The sequence below is a fragment of the Crassostrea angulata genome, chromosome 7 (assembly GCF_025612915.1).
Source record: "Crassostrea angulata isolate pt1a10 chromosome 7, ASM2561291v2, whole genome shotgun sequence".
NCBI classification, from domain to species: domain Eukaryota; kingdom Metazoa; phylum Mollusca; class Bivalvia; order Ostreida; family Ostreidae; genus Magallana; species Magallana angulata.
The window spans coordinates 47,886,522-47,904,710 of record NC_069117.1 but is presented as its reverse complement, the minus strand read 5'-3'; the positions used below and the strand labels follow the sequence as shown (position 1 = coordinate 47,904,710).

General features: G+C 33.9%; 1 protein-coding gene across 1 annotated transcript; it reads right to left on the bottom strand.

The window, feature by feature from the left end:
- Positions 1-305: 305 nt before the first annotated feature.
- Positions 306-8,143, bottom strand: LOC128157246 (heart- and neural crest derivatives-expressed protein 2-like). Its single transcript, XM_052819704.1, has 2 exons — positions 7,418-8,143; positions 306-1,048 (listed from the first exon to the last, which is right to left on the bottom strand). Exons 1-2 carry the CDS (start codon positions 7,955-7,957, stop codon positions 932-934), a joined length of 657 nt encoding a protein of 218 aa, XP_052675664.1. The 5' UTR covers positions 7,958-8,143; the 3' UTR covers positions 306-931.
- Positions 8,144-18,189: the final 10,046 nt, after the last annotated feature.

Sequence of the window (18,189 nt, the reverse complement as noted above, 5' to 3'; positions counted from 1 at the left end):
GAAATCTAACGATAGCCATATGCGTATTAATTCAATAAAGAAAATACGAAACCATGGCAATATCCCAATTGATAGTCATGCTTGGGGAATTAGATTGTTTCTCCTTTCGAATTACGAGCCCGATCAATACAATTATTCGTGTATACAACTGTCTGAATGATCCAGGAATGGGTGACGTCGGCTGCACAACCAATCAAAATATGACAGCGTTGATCTTTAATTAACCACTCTTGTTTTATAATTAACACATAGCGGCATTATGGTGACAATAAATGCGCCAAGAATCACAAGACAAACCCCGGTAGTTCTGTATAAGCTCGGCTTGTTTATTGAGTTTCTACACTCCTCCCATACAATTAGTTAACGAGTTCAACATACAGTGCACTTGAGTAAAAAAAAAAATCTAGTTTTCTTCATTTCAAAGAAAACCAAAACTGAACAAAAAAAAAAAACAAGAGTCTTCTCATTATCCGAAATGTTACAATTGATTTTGCCAACATTTGCCAACAAAATGTCATAAAAGAATGTTGTAGGAAAATGAGTATACCATTTAGCCTTCCGGAGTCATTTGAAATGATAAGATAAAATTAGGTAGCATGTAGTCATTGCAATGTGCACTGTTCGGGGCATCAAGTTTGCCATTGAATTTTAATCAAATTGATGGAAGTCATTAAAAGAAATGAAAACATATCTTTTCAGACACTGGAAGAATCCAACTCGCAGACATTCTGCTTGTTTCCCTGCTTTAGGACGGGCGCTGCAGTTTTAGAATGTTCTCTTGACATGACTGAATTTGATCACAGCATTCGGTTCTCAGACATCAGACTCTGAAACAGTATCGCACGGATCACTGACGCGCATGCGCATCACTGCACTTCTTCCGGTTTCCAGAAGTTCTGTCCACCCTGTTTTCTTTTTTCTTTTCTTCTCGTCAGTTTTTAAGTTCAGACGCCCAAACGTGCTGCGGCCACCCTGTTCGTCCTTTCGATTTTTTATCGTTGTTTGTGGTCGGGCTGGTAGATTCTGAACTTGAATTATCGGAGACGACCTGTAAACAAAAGAGAGTCTAATTAGAAAAAAAATCCCGATAAGCTGACATACACTGAAAATGTATACGACATAAAAATCAGTTTGGGTAAGTGAGGATGTTGTGTCAAACGCTCCTATCATTATATCACACTTACAGCCGTCATTTTAATTTTTATAATGCCTTCTTTATCTCGCTTATCGACTATTAAGGAGCAACAATGTTTCTAATTGACTTGTGCCATACAGGTGCCTTCTTTAGCGTTTCTTTGACCCGACTTCACTTCTTGGGTGATCCAAATTCTTCCATTATAAGGCAGTTGATAAACGATGACCATATACTTTGCTTATCGTTATTTAGAAGACTTATATTAAATAGGGATGAATTTTCTTCTTCTTTTTTTTTTTGCAATGCCACACTTGAACACACACGATTCTACTCAAAATATTTTGTAATTTTATTAATCATAATAAATTGTAAAGAATTCTCTCATTTTCATATCATGGCATATATTTTCTTTGCATTGAATCTCTTCAAAAACAATAAATATTGCTTCTTTCCTATAAAATCACAGATAGCGCAACTCTTTTATTTAAAATTTCATTCTTCAATATTAAAAGGTTACGCGTATATCTTGGAAATAATTTTTAAAAGTTTGTAAAACTTTTTATCAAGAAACACAAACAAACGAATAATGTCTTCAATTCTTACATTTTTTTTTTTTTTTTTTGCAAAAAAGAAGAATCCTGAACGGGGTTAATAACTGATAAAAGGGAAATATAGGCTATAATACAATGTTGATGTGGTAAAAAAGAGTTTCTACTACTAGAGTTATCGCTGTCGTGAATTTATTGATAACGGTAAAAATTGTAAGCTTTAAAATATTGACTCCCATCTACACAGTCTTGGCTGGTGGTCCTATAAGCTCCATTTATTAGCTTTCTTTAGACGTCGAGGTGTTCGAAACATTTTTTGAAGATCATATCTGTTGTTTTGACAGACTTTTAATTATTTCTTCAACTGAGCTAGGTTTTAACGCCGAAAATAAAAGTCGTCAACGAATGACGAAACCCTTGCTGTTCGAAGATTTCACAGAGATCTTTGACTATATGACATTTTACTTTGCATTAAGAAAAAATGAAGGCAAGAAAGGCATGAAATTGTGTAAGTTTAAAACGATAAAATTTTCACATACATCAATCATTTTTTCCTATCAAAATGTTTGCCCTTTATCTGAACAATTGTTTTACCAGGCAAAGATTAGTTTCTCATTTAGACAAGACATGTCGAAATTCCAAAAGACGGAGTTACACAGCGGGCACTTTGCTGATATCCCTACGCCAAGTCTGATAACGCCCATATTAATGTTCAGTAAAAATTATTGAAACTTGCATGAAGATGACCTCTACAGTATACATGCAAATGGATTTAAAAGTTAAAGTTTATTCAATAATGGCGTTACTCTTTGCGAAACCGGTGGGAATTTTAATTGTGAGGTTTTTAAGTTTTAGTTGCGGTGTTCCGTTACGGTTCTTTTTTTTTTCTTTCTCTGTCCCCAATTTTTTTAGTGGCGGTAAAGCACCACCGCTCACTTACAATTTCATGCAGGTGTGATAATTTTCGTATCAGTATTTCCGTATCTCCTGTCCGATTCTACGGTTATGCAACTTCTAATTACTTTATCAGCCGCCGAAACCAAAAGACTGTCGCGGATGGGCAACCGACGTGTCAGATTTAACCTCGGAGGATGAGTTCGATTCGTCGAAGACCTCCGCGAAGATTTTTATGCAAGAAAAGATAATTCATACTAAGGTCAAATTCGTGACTTTCTATTTTTCAAAGCCTTCATTCATGTAACCCAGATTTAACCAATTCGTCTTATCTAAATAATATACACAGTGTTGTTGTTCGTTGAGTTTTAACTTTTCATTCAGAGCTGAATCTTTTTTGAAGCTGAATTATCTATGTGTAAAATTGTGATGTATTCTATTTGTGGCCTTGGGGCGCAGGTGTTGAAAAAACCTTGAAATTGGTACGGTAAATTTACTTTAAATAATTTTTGTAAAGTAGAATTTTAGAAACTTAAGGATAATATTCATATTCTTGTTTAGGCTGTAGGTTACTGGACCACAACAACTTCTTGGCCTACATAAAGAACAGATGGGCAGGAATCTGTCAGAGAAATAATAGTTTGTTGTATTCCCCTAACTAGTCCTCATCGAACCTAACTCGTAAATATATCGATGCCAATAAAGGGACTATCCATGTCACGGAAAGCCCAAATTCCAACCCAACTCGTAAAAAGATAACGCCAATTAACGTAATTCAAATTGATACATGTTAATTTCTGGGGAATTTTCTGAAATAAAGAAAAATTGAATGGGATGAGCAATTCAGCGGTAATCGAATTAAGTTATGATTTGCCGGAGGATAAATTTGATGCATGGAGAAGCGCCGTCGATGGAAGTCAACAAGCATCCAGCAGGGAGCGATTATTGCGGGACTAATCACGCGATCGGCCGCGGCTACCCGTCCATCACACGCACCATCTTCTTACAGGCAGCGTGTACGCCAGAGACGAGTAACAATCCTAATTTCTTGATTTAGAATTAATTTAGCTGTTTCTCCACTGTTGTCCTTGTTTTAATTGTGGGTCTAAAAACCATGAAACGTGTTTTACATTTCTATAAACAGGTATCAAAGCGGCATTGATAGAAATCTTGAAATAATAAACATATTTACGATAACCGTACAATGTCAACAAACGGTACCGTGATGTATAACTGTAATATTGAGTAACCGTGGTGCATGCATATGACCGTCATACCCCAAGGTATTTTTCAAACGCTCAATAGACCTTGATCATTACCGGAACTTGACTTTCATAGTACCGGTAATGGAATCCGCTTCCCATGTCCAGTATTATCTTTGCCGATGATACGGTAATTATTTGATCTTATTATCTAATTATCTCAAGAGTTTCTTAACTATGCAATGAGTTGAGATAAAGTGTTTCGAATATTGGCCGTTTAACCGTGATGAACGCCAGGGTTTTCCATTTGGTTTTCATGTTTCTGAGTGTTTTATGTCCAAACTACTTCAGATTTTACAAGTTTTTCTATTTTGTAAATTAACAAACCGAGCGAATAAATAAGTTTGACAATCTAAATTGATGAAGCTGTATTTGTAAATAAAATGAATAAATATAAATACTCATTTCTTTTATAACATTTCTTGCCCCAAACGATATTATATCAATTCATAATCAGCCGTACCAGTACATGAATATTTAAAAAGTTTAAGAGAGCTGAATAGTCGTGGTAATTTTGAGACAATAGCAATCTCCTTTAAAAGAAGACTTCTGTATAAAGATATGGGAAAGTGTTCAAATATTTTAAAGCTATTATTTTACATGTACTAAATCCTAGTTTATGGCTAAAGAAATATGATCTTAAATTTTAAGATGGACCTAATGGGTAATTTGCTAACCATCCAGCTACATAAATGTTGCTAAAAAAGATTTATTTGTATAAGGTTCAATATCTAGATGTTTTATCTGACGAAAAGTGAGAATCAATGCAGTTGATTTTATCAATGCTTATTAATTTTTAAAATTAGAGAAGATATATTTAGGATTCCTCTCAAAATGATTTTATTTGGTGATTTAGCCTTTGAAAAAAATTATTTTACCTTTATTCTCATTTTCTAAATATTCACTGGCTTTTATCATTATATTAACCATTATATCAGTATGCACTTTATATAATAAATGTTCGAAATATTATACAAAATGAATTCGGAATGACATTCATCTAAAGCTTAAGACATTTTCGAAATTCGCTTTGTTCTAGTTTCAGTAACAAAGTAATAAGACATGGTTTTTCTGACATATGCAGTTCTTTTGAAAGTCTCAACGTTTTCTTTGTTTCTTTTCTTCTAGTGGTTCGAGAACAGCGAGACAGAAGGAAAGAACGAAATGAGTAGAAACCGTCAGTTTTGTCTGGACCAGAGTGAGGGATATCAATCATACTGGGGTATTATATAGCTTAGCAAACTCTCACAGACAGTTATGATTCCTGCTTACATACTTATCCTCTCCATTAGGCCCGGCTAAGAGCTTATTTGATCTCAAAGCGGAAGGGGCTCGCAGACGGAACAAGCTCCATTACATTTGGTCCAAGTCAAGTATAGGCGATTAGGGTTTAAAATGACATTTAGAATTTATAAGTCGTTCATTAAAGGTTTTAGTTAGTATTTTTTTAGAGAAACTTTTAAAAAAAAAGAAATTGGGTTAATTCACGATTTTGAAATTGTCATTATGTATATTTTCAAATATCCTGGAGTTGTCACATTTTAATTTTTTTTAACTCACCCAGTAAATATGACTGTATTGTGAACAATAAAACTTTTCTGATTTATGAACATTAAAACGTTTCTTATTTGAAATAGATATTATCATGGCCTATTTAGATTAGATTTCTGGATTTTTAAGCACATATAACACACTCGACTTTTCGTACATTATTATGCCTCCAGAATCAACGATGAGTTCCTTTTTAAGATTTTCTTTATGTGCAGTAAATTGTTTTCAAATGTATGCGATAAACTTTGCATTTCTTGACGAGTATTTTCAATTAGGCAGATCGTAACTCCACCAGCCTCGGTTTCTCTCCATCTAAAAGTGTTCCGACAGGGAAATACAATTTAAGGAAATTGAAAACCCCCTCCCTCCCCCTCCCACAACTGCCTCTTGTAATTAGCCGTCTGAAGAGGGAGTTTTATTGCCTTCAAAGTCAATTAGGCCTATTTGAATATCTATATGATTTATATCATTATATATCATTTTAATGTTGAAAGTCATATGTCAATTGCTAAATGAAAAAGTTTTTGAGTGGAAGAAATTTGATTTGTTTGACTTCGAGTGTGATTTAACAAAAAAGAAATAAAAAACTTGATGTTTATATAAATATCTTTCAAAATGACTTATCAAGAATGAAACTAATTGGAAAGTTAAGCTAAAAGTCAAAAGTTGAATAATTATCGTCGAAACTTTTCAAATTCTTGTATGCCTAAAAATTCGCTGAATTAAGATTTATTCAGAGGGATTATGATTTCCAAATGCTTGACCGCAAGACAAGGCTCAAGTCTCTCAAGAACTCGTTCTAACGGCCACGGGAGGGTAGGGGGTAATTATCAACCCTGCAGGACTCTTTTATCTTTAATTTTGACCTCTTAGCGCAAAAATGCTGGAGACCAGACAACAGATTAAACTTGCATAGTTGCTTTTTTAAATAACATGCGAATAGGAACGGAATATGTACTCAGTGTATATTTACACGGTGAAGTTGTTCTTGAGAAAAATGTACATAAAACTCTTGGGTTTTTTATTTTCTTGGAAAAGCAAATATGTCGACATTTAGTCTGAGCGCGAAATATGATGCTGTATTTTGACATAATGAAAACTTCTTGATAATTCTGGTAAATGTGATTTCATGCCGAATTAATGCTGTAGTTAAAGAAATTAAATGAGAAATTTGGGTGCGATATCGTACAGTGGAGTGTAAAGATTGACCACGTGATGAAAACATTACCGAGGGCTAAGTCCGAGTAAGATCTCTTGTTCTGATTGTTCACATTATTCATTAATACATGTTAATTCATCTGTAAATTGTTTCACCTCAGTGAACCACCAGAGGGTTACGAATATCCTAAAAATGTATTTTCCCTTTATTTAATAAATATAAACGGTACCCAAACAATAAGATTAGCATTAAAGATACTTGGTATTGGTTGCGCATTATTAATTCTTCTAGATTTGCCTCTTAGTGACCAATAAAAAACCCAAGAATTCCTACACACACACACACAAATGTACATACTGCAGATAAAATCTTAGAATAAGATTTATGAACGACTTAGATTTCATAAAAAAATTGTTTTATTTGACTTCCTGCGGCTTGCGACCAGAATTTTATCTTCATCATTATCACAGACCAGTACGAGACCTTGCCAAGGTGATTCCTATATGTTTTTAAAAATATATTTAGTGAGTTTGTTAAGTTTATTTTTTACTGTGTATTGCATGAAATGATAAATGTGCTAGACACACCTAGGCACATCCTTAAAATGATTCATTGTTTACTCTCAGACTCTCGTAAAAATGTAAACAAACTTTTAAATTTATTGTTGCCCACTCACTAAATTCAAACGATGTAATTATACAATATATGGTATATTATAAGTCGTAACGCTTATCTACTTATTGATTTTAAGAAATTTGTTTTTAATTGATATGTTTTTAATGAAAGTTTCCAAAATCTATTAATTTAATTAAAAATGAATTGATGAGGATAATAAATAGATAGGTTGATAAATAAATAAAAAATATACCTGTTCCTTCTGTTTCTCTGGTTTTTCTTTTCTTTCATCTTTTTTCTTCGTCAGCTCGGCTTTAAATCCCTTTTCGGTGAGGTTCGGATCGTCTTTAGACAAAACATCCATTAGATATGCTATGTAACTAGTTGCCAGTCGAAGAGTTTTAATTTTGGATAACTTTGTGTCCGATGGCACATTTGGAATACATCCCCTGAGTTGAGCGAAAGCTGTGTTAATACTTTGAGTCCTACGTCGCTCTTTTTTGTTAGCAGTAGTTCTTCGTTTTAAACACCTGTCGAAATTCGGGTAATAGTGTTCGCCTCCAATGGAATGATATTCTGTCGGACTCGGTGTGCACATACCATAGGACTCCGGAGAAACCGGAATATCCGAGTGATGTCCATTTACTCCATTTAGAACCCAGTTCTGGAAATACGTTGCATCGGGACAGTGGTCTGGATAACGCGCCATCTGTTGGTACTGGTAGAAATCGTGGGACATGGGACCAGGGTGAGGAAATCCCGGGTGGGAATACCCCCCAACACTCAAACTCATTGCAGCAATTTTGACAAGTTTCTCCCAAGTTTACAAACAAACAGATTAAATTTGGGTAGAATTACAGAGAAACTGTTATTAGCGGTCTCGTAGCAAAACTCAGTCTCTTTTTCGAAAACAGAGAGCAAACATCCAGTATAAAACGTGTTTTGCTATCTTCAAACTATTTTGTTTTAAACTTATCATCTGTAATGCGACCTTTATTTACGTCTTGGCAGCGGTTTGGACGTTAAATTAATGCTAGCCAATCAGATCGCATGATTGCTTGCAGGGATGATGTTATCTGTAGATTCTCAGCTTCGGACCCGCCCCCTAGAGACCGAGTGTGTATTGTACCGCGCAATCGAAAGCGAATGAATAGTTACCACAATTTATATAAAACAATATTAGTTTTATTATTTTCAGGAATTTCTTTTAACTTAGTAATTAATTTTGTTTTTATTTCCATTTACATTCGTAATTAAATTGATAAATTCTGGTGAGACTAAATATATTTTAATTCACACGAAACAATTTTTACATTCGTAATTCTTTTTTTTTTTTTTTGTTCCCGAAAATTGAATTAGCTTACATCAGTGATAGAAATAGAATAATTATACACTCTTTAGATATCTACATATATTTGATTATCTCTCAAAATAACTATAGTAAAAAAATCATTTAGTTAGTTCGAGAAGAGTTTTTATCGTATGAAAAACAGCTTCAAATTTTGAACATAAAATTTGCTAATACCACTAATAATGTTACAATGGAAAGACAAAGCTTTTTAAAAAAAACCCTGCTATTATTCTAAGAATTTTCAAAGAGAAATTAAATATATTTCCATGCATTGTAAAATGTTATTTGGAACCTGCGGTGAGAAACAGTAAGATATTGCTGCCAAACCGGGGGGTTTCTCGTGGATTGTGAATTTCTTTCGCTTCCAAATTTTATAGGCGTGACACCGGGTATATTCCGAAATAACTTCCTGTGTGCTGGGTTTCGCGCTGTGTACCGCATCTGACACGTGCTTCCTGAAATGAATACTCATATACACGGTAGCTGTTTTACACGTGCCGTCACGCGGCTCTGGCTTTTAACCTTTAAATAATTATTTCAGAAAAAATAGCAAAATTGATAAAAAAGAAAGACGATAATTAAGAAAATGCCAAAATATAATAGCTAAACTATCCTTAATTAATTAACAGAATATCATTTAAAACAGAAAGAGTATGTTCTTAAGTTGCACTTTTTGTTACATTTACACCAAGAGCGATGAAAATCATCATTTATTTCTGAAGAACCATTGAACAATATGCCAGCACGCGAAATAACGCATAGAAAATTAAATAAGGATATTTTATTAGTATTTGGTAATTAGTTCATAAAATCAAACAAACAAATCATGTAATGAGCATTAAAGATGACACGTCTGTCGTGAAAATTTTCGCTCCGCCGCGAGCATATGTCGCGGAACGATAGGCAGCCTCGGACCCAGATTTTCTCGGGGGACGAATTGCGTCGGTGGAGAGATTGCTATGGACGATGGAGTTTTGTTCGATGGCCCGTCTAAAGAGCAATAAATGTTGACACTCGCCTGCCAATACTTAATGAGCCACATCATAAGGACAATTAAAAAGTGGTCACTTGTCCCCAGTCGCCATCAAATTTCAACAAATCATAAATGGCATATTCAAATGTTTTTTTTAGGTTCGGGGATGCGGGTGGGGGTGGGGGGCCGACGGTTCATTTCTTTCCTTTGAATGTAAATAACCATATCCATATGATTATTTCGGTAAATTTTAAACAGGGTGTAGTACGACTGGGGGGAGCTTGTACGTGCACACGTGCGTGAAGACTGGCGAAATCGTGGAATGGTCAGTAATTATCATGAAGAGGGCGGTTAATAGAGGAAGGAATCGGTCGTTTACGCTATCAAAGGTATCAATGAGACTGCCAGCTGAGCTTGATATGTAAATCTTGATGTGTTTTGCAAATACTATACGAACAATTACTCAGATGTTCGTATGTTTAAAAACAGATCAATCGCAAGAACTGCGTGAATCCACGTGCATGCTTCTATCTGCAACATCAGCATTGCGCAACCCACTGGTCTAGGCTATAACGTTACTGATCGATTAATAAATAGACATAATACCGCAACTAATTTCATATTCGAGTATGTTTGGGCAGATCAAAAATATTTCGAAGGAAATTTTGTATTGATGAATAATAAAAATGTTATATTGCAAAAAATGTATATATAATTTCGAGAGAAAAAAATCCACACATTCCCGAAGTTACTAACCAAGTTACAAAGCGATTAATTGGTAACATTCCGTTGACCAATGGATTTGGATGTTACAAGAATATAGAGTTATTTTATATAAAATAAAAAAAAATCGCCCATTTACAAATTTGCAGTTAGACTGAAAACGCAAACTTTTCACTACGAATAAAGCTTCAGATCTGACAGATTTTAGAAATCTCGTTTAATATGTCTCCGGCGATAAGGATTATGGTATAAACACACTGCCATTGATCTTTTGGCGTTTTTAGTTTGGTAATGTAATTAATTGGATATTGCTTTGGGTAGTCGTTCTTGTAAACAATGCCCCGGAAGAGAGCGCTTCTCGTTAGCCACAGTTTCGCGCCAACAAAGCAAAGACGATGGATTTATTCCAAGTTTTACGACACTCGACGTCAAATATTCGGAAGCGGCATCGTTAGGGAACCCTTGTTTATTCTACACACAAACAAATCCTCATATTCAATTTGCCAAAGACAAACGCACATCTGAAAGTACTTCGGTTCCGTTAAATTTATTTCTCTATTATTAAGAATTAAATTAGTTTTGGTGCCAAATTTATTTACATTATTCTTTTACCGTCTAAATTTTTGCAATCGGACCAAGTCGGCGAGTGTCATCTCCATCCGCTAGTTATTGCGGGATAATCACAGAAATATGGAGAAACCTGCATTTGCGTAAATGTTTACAGGAAATGCTAATAACGCTTGTTAGGAGGTACACAGGGGTCACTAATATGTACAATTGCAATATACATGCATCAAATAACTTTTATCTTACAAACAATTGAATTACAGTAATTCTTCACACGACAATTAAAGATTCCTTAGAATGTTTGTTACAAGTACGTTTTAAAAAGATAATTATTTAAGTGTTTATATATAAGATTCGTGTAGAATGAATTTTTGAGAATTATGAGAGAGAGAGAGAGAGAGAGAGAGAGAGAGAGAGAGAGAGAGAGAGAATAGTCGGTCCATATTGTTTTCTATCAGAAAATCAGTCCATATTTCACGCCGCGAACAGACTGCTTGTTTGCGGACATCATCTACCCGTGCTCTATCTGTCGTAACATCTTCCGGTACAGTTACGTTATCTTGATCTTTCACGCGTCCGCTATTGTAGAAAACATCGGAAGATGTCCAGTTTTAATTTGTTTACAGATGGATAAGATCTTTCCACCAATATGAGACATACGCACGCGTGCTCACCACCCTAACGACTGTCCAAAGAAAGGTCACAGGAAAGAGGGACAAAAATGCAACCATTAACTATATCAAAGACATGTTGTAACATACATTTATCTACCAATATGACATCTAACCACTTTTTAAAATGAATGTTGCTAATTACGTTTCAATATTTTTCGGTACATGATAAAATTCTAGCCGAGAAAACCAGACTTTGAACAAAAACAATGCAGAGCGAAAACGCTATAAAAATCATTCATAAACACTGGTATTTAGGTTCAGTATTAAACTGATTATAATTCTTTTTTCATCTCTATAAAAAAATAGGTGCAGATTCCTTTGAAATAAGATGAAAGAGATCATTCAACATACCACATACCTAAATATACGTTATATTTTTATAACAGTAAAAACAATGGTTATATAATTAGCGGTACACCGTTAACCGATAGTGCCTGTGGGCATGCGCAGGATATGTTTTTGTCGTCATCAGATAACGGAAACCAGTGTGATATCATCAACAAAAACAACATTATACAACGACTATCTAATTTCCCGTATTAATATATACATTGCACAGTGGCCCGTAAATACACATGTAACATTATCGGTCAGATTTCAACATGAAAGAGAACGACTTCATGAACTTTTTGTAACACTCTGACAACTATTGTATTGCTGTTTTACTTCAGTACACTAAACGGCCTTATGCTTAAAGGGTACCTGCAGTGCCGGTCAATTTTTGATATAATTGAGATCTATGTGTAAAAACATCATCCTGAAAATTTTACATCGATCGCATAAGTAGTTTTCGAGATATTTGGGGAAAACCCGATTTCACACCTGAACGAGTTTTGAATCAAGCCGTTTTGGCGCGAGATGAACTGTGACGTCACGGGGTCAACGCCGCTGTATGAGAAACAGGAATATCGTATGAAAACTGTTCGTTTTCTTGCATTGTTTAATCGATATATGAATATTTTTTTCTGTTATTTTGTTTCCGTATCAACCCTGGATGACTAATTATACTGTCGTTTGAGTTTAACCCGTATTCTATCGAACAAAAATGCCGAATTTGGACAATTGTTTGCTTCATGAATTTCGTCAAATGTGTAACACATTTTACATATAAATGCACACCATATGTAGCAAAATGACAATTAATCAAAGCATTATTGTTATACGAAACATATTTTGTTAATATTGTCATTCTTTCGAATGATTTCTCAGTGACATTAATAACTGATTATAATAATAATATTGATGATACATAATGATATTTCGTAAAAGGTAACTCGTGGTCTATTCCTCGTATAAGGCATAACATTACAAATGATGTCGCCCGATTATTCAATAATATTGATATCGGACCAATAACAATCAAAATAGTATGCATTCTTTAACAAACAAACACGGGATTATAAACGGATCAAGGCGAAAGTCCAAGATGTCTGTCTCGTATTCTTTTAAAAATACGATAATGGAATTTAATTTTACATTTATTTACATCCTTTGTCAAAATGTTCCAGTTTATTTAGATTTCATAATGATTCGTTGTCAGTATTACAATTTAAGCTACATGTATACGGAGTTATAAAGCGTTTAATTGCTGACCATAGCGCTCGAAAAAAAGTTGCACTTTATTAAATAACAAATTATAAATCCGAAATAATTACTTGATCACATAAAAAAGGTTTCAATTGCAGAATTGTAAATTTTTGTCATTATTTAAGTGATAAGATAAGTAACAATAAAGGCATTTACTTTGAACATTAGTTTTACTATTCAATAGTATCATGCATGCTTCTTTAATCACTGATTGTCGGACTATACACATGTTTTAGCTGACGAATGCTTGATTTTACACAGTCTAATTTATTTTTCTGTTTTATCTTTTAACAATTGAGTAGCTAATTATACACAAATCAATTTACCAGTCTAGAGGTGTGAAACCCTCTCTTTGTTCACCAGACTCGTGTACCTTGTGTATACATACCCCAGATACACGTGTGTCTGGAGCAGTGGCTTCGTTAGTTTACCTGTTTACCTGTGTCATTATCTCGGATCACTCGTGTGTGAAAGGATATTATGTAATCAATAAAATGAATAATGAACATAAATTTGCCCATGTAAGCGTTTTAAGATATCGTATTCATCGGTAAAAAGGCGACGAGAATAACAAATTTTAAAATCGTTTAAAAAGAAATCAGATTGTAATAAAATAATAACGGATACAAATTTCTAGATCTACAATACTTAAATTAACAAAATACGTCAAAACATCAGACCTATATCAATCATTTTGGCTGAAAAATCGAATTTAATTAGTATAGCTTTGTAAGGAAATTTCCATCGTGTTGACCTCGTGACGTCACTTCCGCTGAAGCCTCGTTATCGCCTAATTCTGTTTTCTCTTGATTAGATTTCCCAAAGCAGGTAAAAATAGCCACTTTGAAGGGGCGTAACTTCATTATTTTTGCACCGATTTCGATGCGGTTTTTTGCATTAAATTTTGGTAAATAAACTCTTTAACATATGTTTCACATCGGCTGGGCTGCAGGTACCCTTTAAGTTCGTGTTAATTTAGAACATAAACATGTAAATTGCTATGCTGGGTAGACAGTTCTTGGCCACTCAAATTGACGAAAAGAATAGTGTAAATTATAAAGTGTACTTTCGAAATATCCGTGAGAATACAGAAATCTACGACATCCATGAACAAATTTTATTCATCCTTTTAAGAATCTTTATGTACCGGGGTGCTATGGACACTTATCGGTGCTTTCCAAAGGTAGCGTACTCACTGCCAATAGCGTAAAGATGCTAGAATCCAATATTTGTTCCCTTTGAATTTTTCTAAAAGAAAATAATATGTATATAAAACTATGAAACTAAAGTAAGCTATTTACATATACAAATTTACGAATACATAGTTACCATATGCATCTGTAAAATAAAATTAAAACCAAAACCTGGATGGTGCTTAAATTCTAACGGGAATGAGGTACACGTATGACAACGTTAGTGCCAGAGTGTGTAGTGACAAAACGTGAAACACAACTTCAAATTACAAATAAACTTTATATGAATTCTTTTGTTTTGTTTGTTTTGGTTTTTTTTCGCATTTTATAAGAACAAGGCAATAAAATTTTTCATGCTAAATTTTCATTAAAGAATGTGCATATTCAAATATACTCTAGTCCTCTTCCACAATGGGAAAAACGAGCGGTTTTCGTTGTATGTCGTTCAGATTTAAACCTTATGAATTTGTTAAATTTCTGGCAAATATTAGATAACTTATATAATCCAACAATTACAATTTTCGAACACCGCTGTCATCCATAAAATTCCCCATAAACGGTGAGACAAGTGCATGCATCTGCCACAAGATATAACACAGTTGGCGTATACATTTAGAAGCTATCTAATTGATTTTATAATTAACACTAGTGTATCATCACCAGCTTTAAAATAATTATATTTTATAAAATAATTTGGCATTTGAAAATTGCTGCGTTATGAAATTCAAAAGATAATGACTGAATTATTAACATTTTTTTTTGCGATGTATGGAATTTTTGAAGAGTGTGGTGCCTTATGGCAAATGAATTTACACCTTACTTTGATCAAAATTAAAAAAAAAAAAACAACAAATGTATTCGATCATGAGGCACGTAATTATGCTTGTAAACACAAAATATACACGTATCATAAACCAAACTTCCATACTAATATCAAAATTCTTTATTTTACCTAGTAAAAACATTTTAAGTTTATCTGAGCCAGTGGCTCAAGCGTCATGTTGTAAATTTTGAATTTACTGGGTGGGTGTAAATACAAAATTTTCAACATGACACAAATAAGCTATTTGTCCGTTGTCTTTGTCGTCGTTGGAAGCTTTTCATCTTCTTCTCTAGAACCAATTGACCAATTTTAACTAAACATAGCATGGCAAAGCATCCTTGGATGGAGGGTGTGACATTTAATATAAGTAATAATTGGAAAAAATCTCAACTTTCTTAAAACCTGAATTAACAAAAGGGGCTCAATGTTTAACATAAGCATCTGTTATAAAAATGGAAGATGATTTTAAGTAAGGATCTCTATTATACTAAATTGTACAGATATTTTGAATTTGGTACCATAAAGCAGATTTAACGATAATCAGAGTTATGACTGTTTGTTGCTTAGTTGAGCGATGTGGGCCTCTTGTATAGAGTTCTAATTCATAATTCAAAAATGTTTTTGAAAATCAAAATTTACTTAGACAACAAAATGCCTTCTTTTATAAAAGAAGGTTGTTAATTAAAACCTTTTTGAAAGTTCGACACGAGTCTATTCTCTGAATGTAGTTAAAGTTTAATTCAATTGATCACGAAATAACCTCAGCAAGTTTAACCTCGAAAATATAATTATGAAAAAGACGCCATTTAAGAGGGTATAGGAATCTGTCGATATTAATGAGGAATTTATATTATAATTAATTACTTTCATCGGTTTAAATTTCCAAATTTTCCAATATTTAACCAAAAATTACATTTAAAAAATCTATGGAAATGTAAAAATTTTAAAATGCCCAGCAGGATTCGAACTCATGACTTACAGATCAGTAGTGAACCCTCCAACTCACTGCTCCTCTCTGTTTGATGACTATTTTGGGTAAGGAATCATTCATAAAATTATGCTTGATTTTATTGTTTATTTCGATAAACAACATGATTTCGTCACAACATGAAGGTGGCCCATACCACCTTAACGATATAAACAATAATGAATATGATCATATAAAGTAAAGGAATTAAATAAGCGTTCCATTCAATGAACCGAACACTATCAATTCTTTAAACAATCAAATGCTTTCTTTAATGATTAATGCGGGGTATGAAGGTGGCGACATTGCAGAAAAATACAACACCCACTAACGCGGGTGCGTTTTTTTGCAATGATCGGTACCTTAATACCCTGCATGAATCATCAAAGAAAGAATTTTATTGCTTATATTTACCTCTTTCTTTTTAAAGATTTATAAAAAGTAAGTAAAATTCACCTTATTACTGTAAATGTACATTAGTACAAACAAGAGGCCCATGGGCCACATCGCTCACCTGAACAGCAGTTCCTTGTAACATTACATTTCGTAGCATATGCTTTTTCTATTTTAAACATTGAACCCCTTTCTTGGGACCCAGTTATGGTCCGAGGTTTATGGTTGGCTTGAACAACATAAACAGTAACATAGGAATAAAAATGTGTAGCACTGCGGTAGGACCGCACGTACACAACCTGAAAAACTGAACGTAGCAGAGTTCCACTTCAAGAGAAATAACTCTCAGACTGTACAGAACATCAAGAAAGATAACTCTTGGTTTCACTACATTAGAGTTTACACAATTTGAGGATCCTTGCATAATAATCTCACAAACTGTAGCATTATAGTTCTCGAGAAAAACTTTTTAAAAACATTTTCAATATATCTTTCTATGTTAAACTTTGAACCCCTCTTGGGGCCACAGTATTAGTCCAGGGCTAAAGTTTTAATTATTTGGAATCTACATTATTTAAGGATGCTTGCATAGTTATCTCACAAGCTGAAGCATTATAGTTCCCTAGAAAAAGATTTTTCAACATTTTCCCTCTATATTTCTATGCTAAACTTTGAACACCTCTTGGGGCCCCAGTATTAGATTGAGGTCACAGCTTTTATAATTTCGAATCTACACTATTTGAGGGTGCTTACGTAGTTATCTGACAAATTGATGCATTGTAGTTCTCGAAAAGAAGATTTTTAAACATTTTCCATATATACCAGTACTTCTACATTTAACTTTAAACCCATCTTGGGTCCCTAGTATTAGTCCAGGGGTCACTATTTTAAAACTGTCCAACCTTCATTATCCAAGGTTGTATGCATGATAGTAATCTCACAAATTGAGGCATTGTAGTTCTCGAGAAGAAGATATTTTAACGTTACCTTTATATTTCTATAATAAACTTTGACCCCATCTTGGGGCCCCAGTATTGGTCCGGGGGTCACGATTTTACCAATTAGGAATCTACATGAGCGAAGGCATAGAAATTCCACAAACTAAAAATTTGTAGTTCTTGAGAAGAAAATTTTTAAACTTTTCCTTTATGTTTTTTAGAACGTTTAAATTTTGAACCCCTCTTGGTGCCCATCAATTGTCCAGGAGTTACAATTTTTTGAATCTACATTATTTAAGGATGTACATGTATGCATAGTAATATCCCAAACAGTTGCACTATAGTTCTTGAGAAGAAGATTTTAAAACATATCCTATATATGTTAAAATCTAAACCCCTACTGGGGCCCCACTTTTTGTTCAGGGGTCACGATTTTTACAATCTTCACTATATATACAACCGTTTGTGTATGTATTGGCATTTTTGGTGAAGTGGTTTTTGAGAAGAAAATTTTTAAACATTTTTCATATGTAGTTCTATGTTAAACTTTGAACCCCGCCTGGGGCCCCAGTTTTGATTTGAGGGTCACGATTTCTACAATTTAGAATCTTCATTATACATACAAGCTTTTGTGTAAATATTGGCATTTCTGGTGCAGTGGTTCTTGAGAAGAAGATTTTTTAAACATTTTCCAAAGGTATATCTATGTTAAACTTTGAACCCCGCCTGGGGCCCCAGTTTTGGTCCGAGGGTCACGATTGTTACAATTTAGAATCTTCACTATATATACAAGCTTTTGTGTAAATATTGGCATTTCTGGTGCAGTGGTTCTTGAG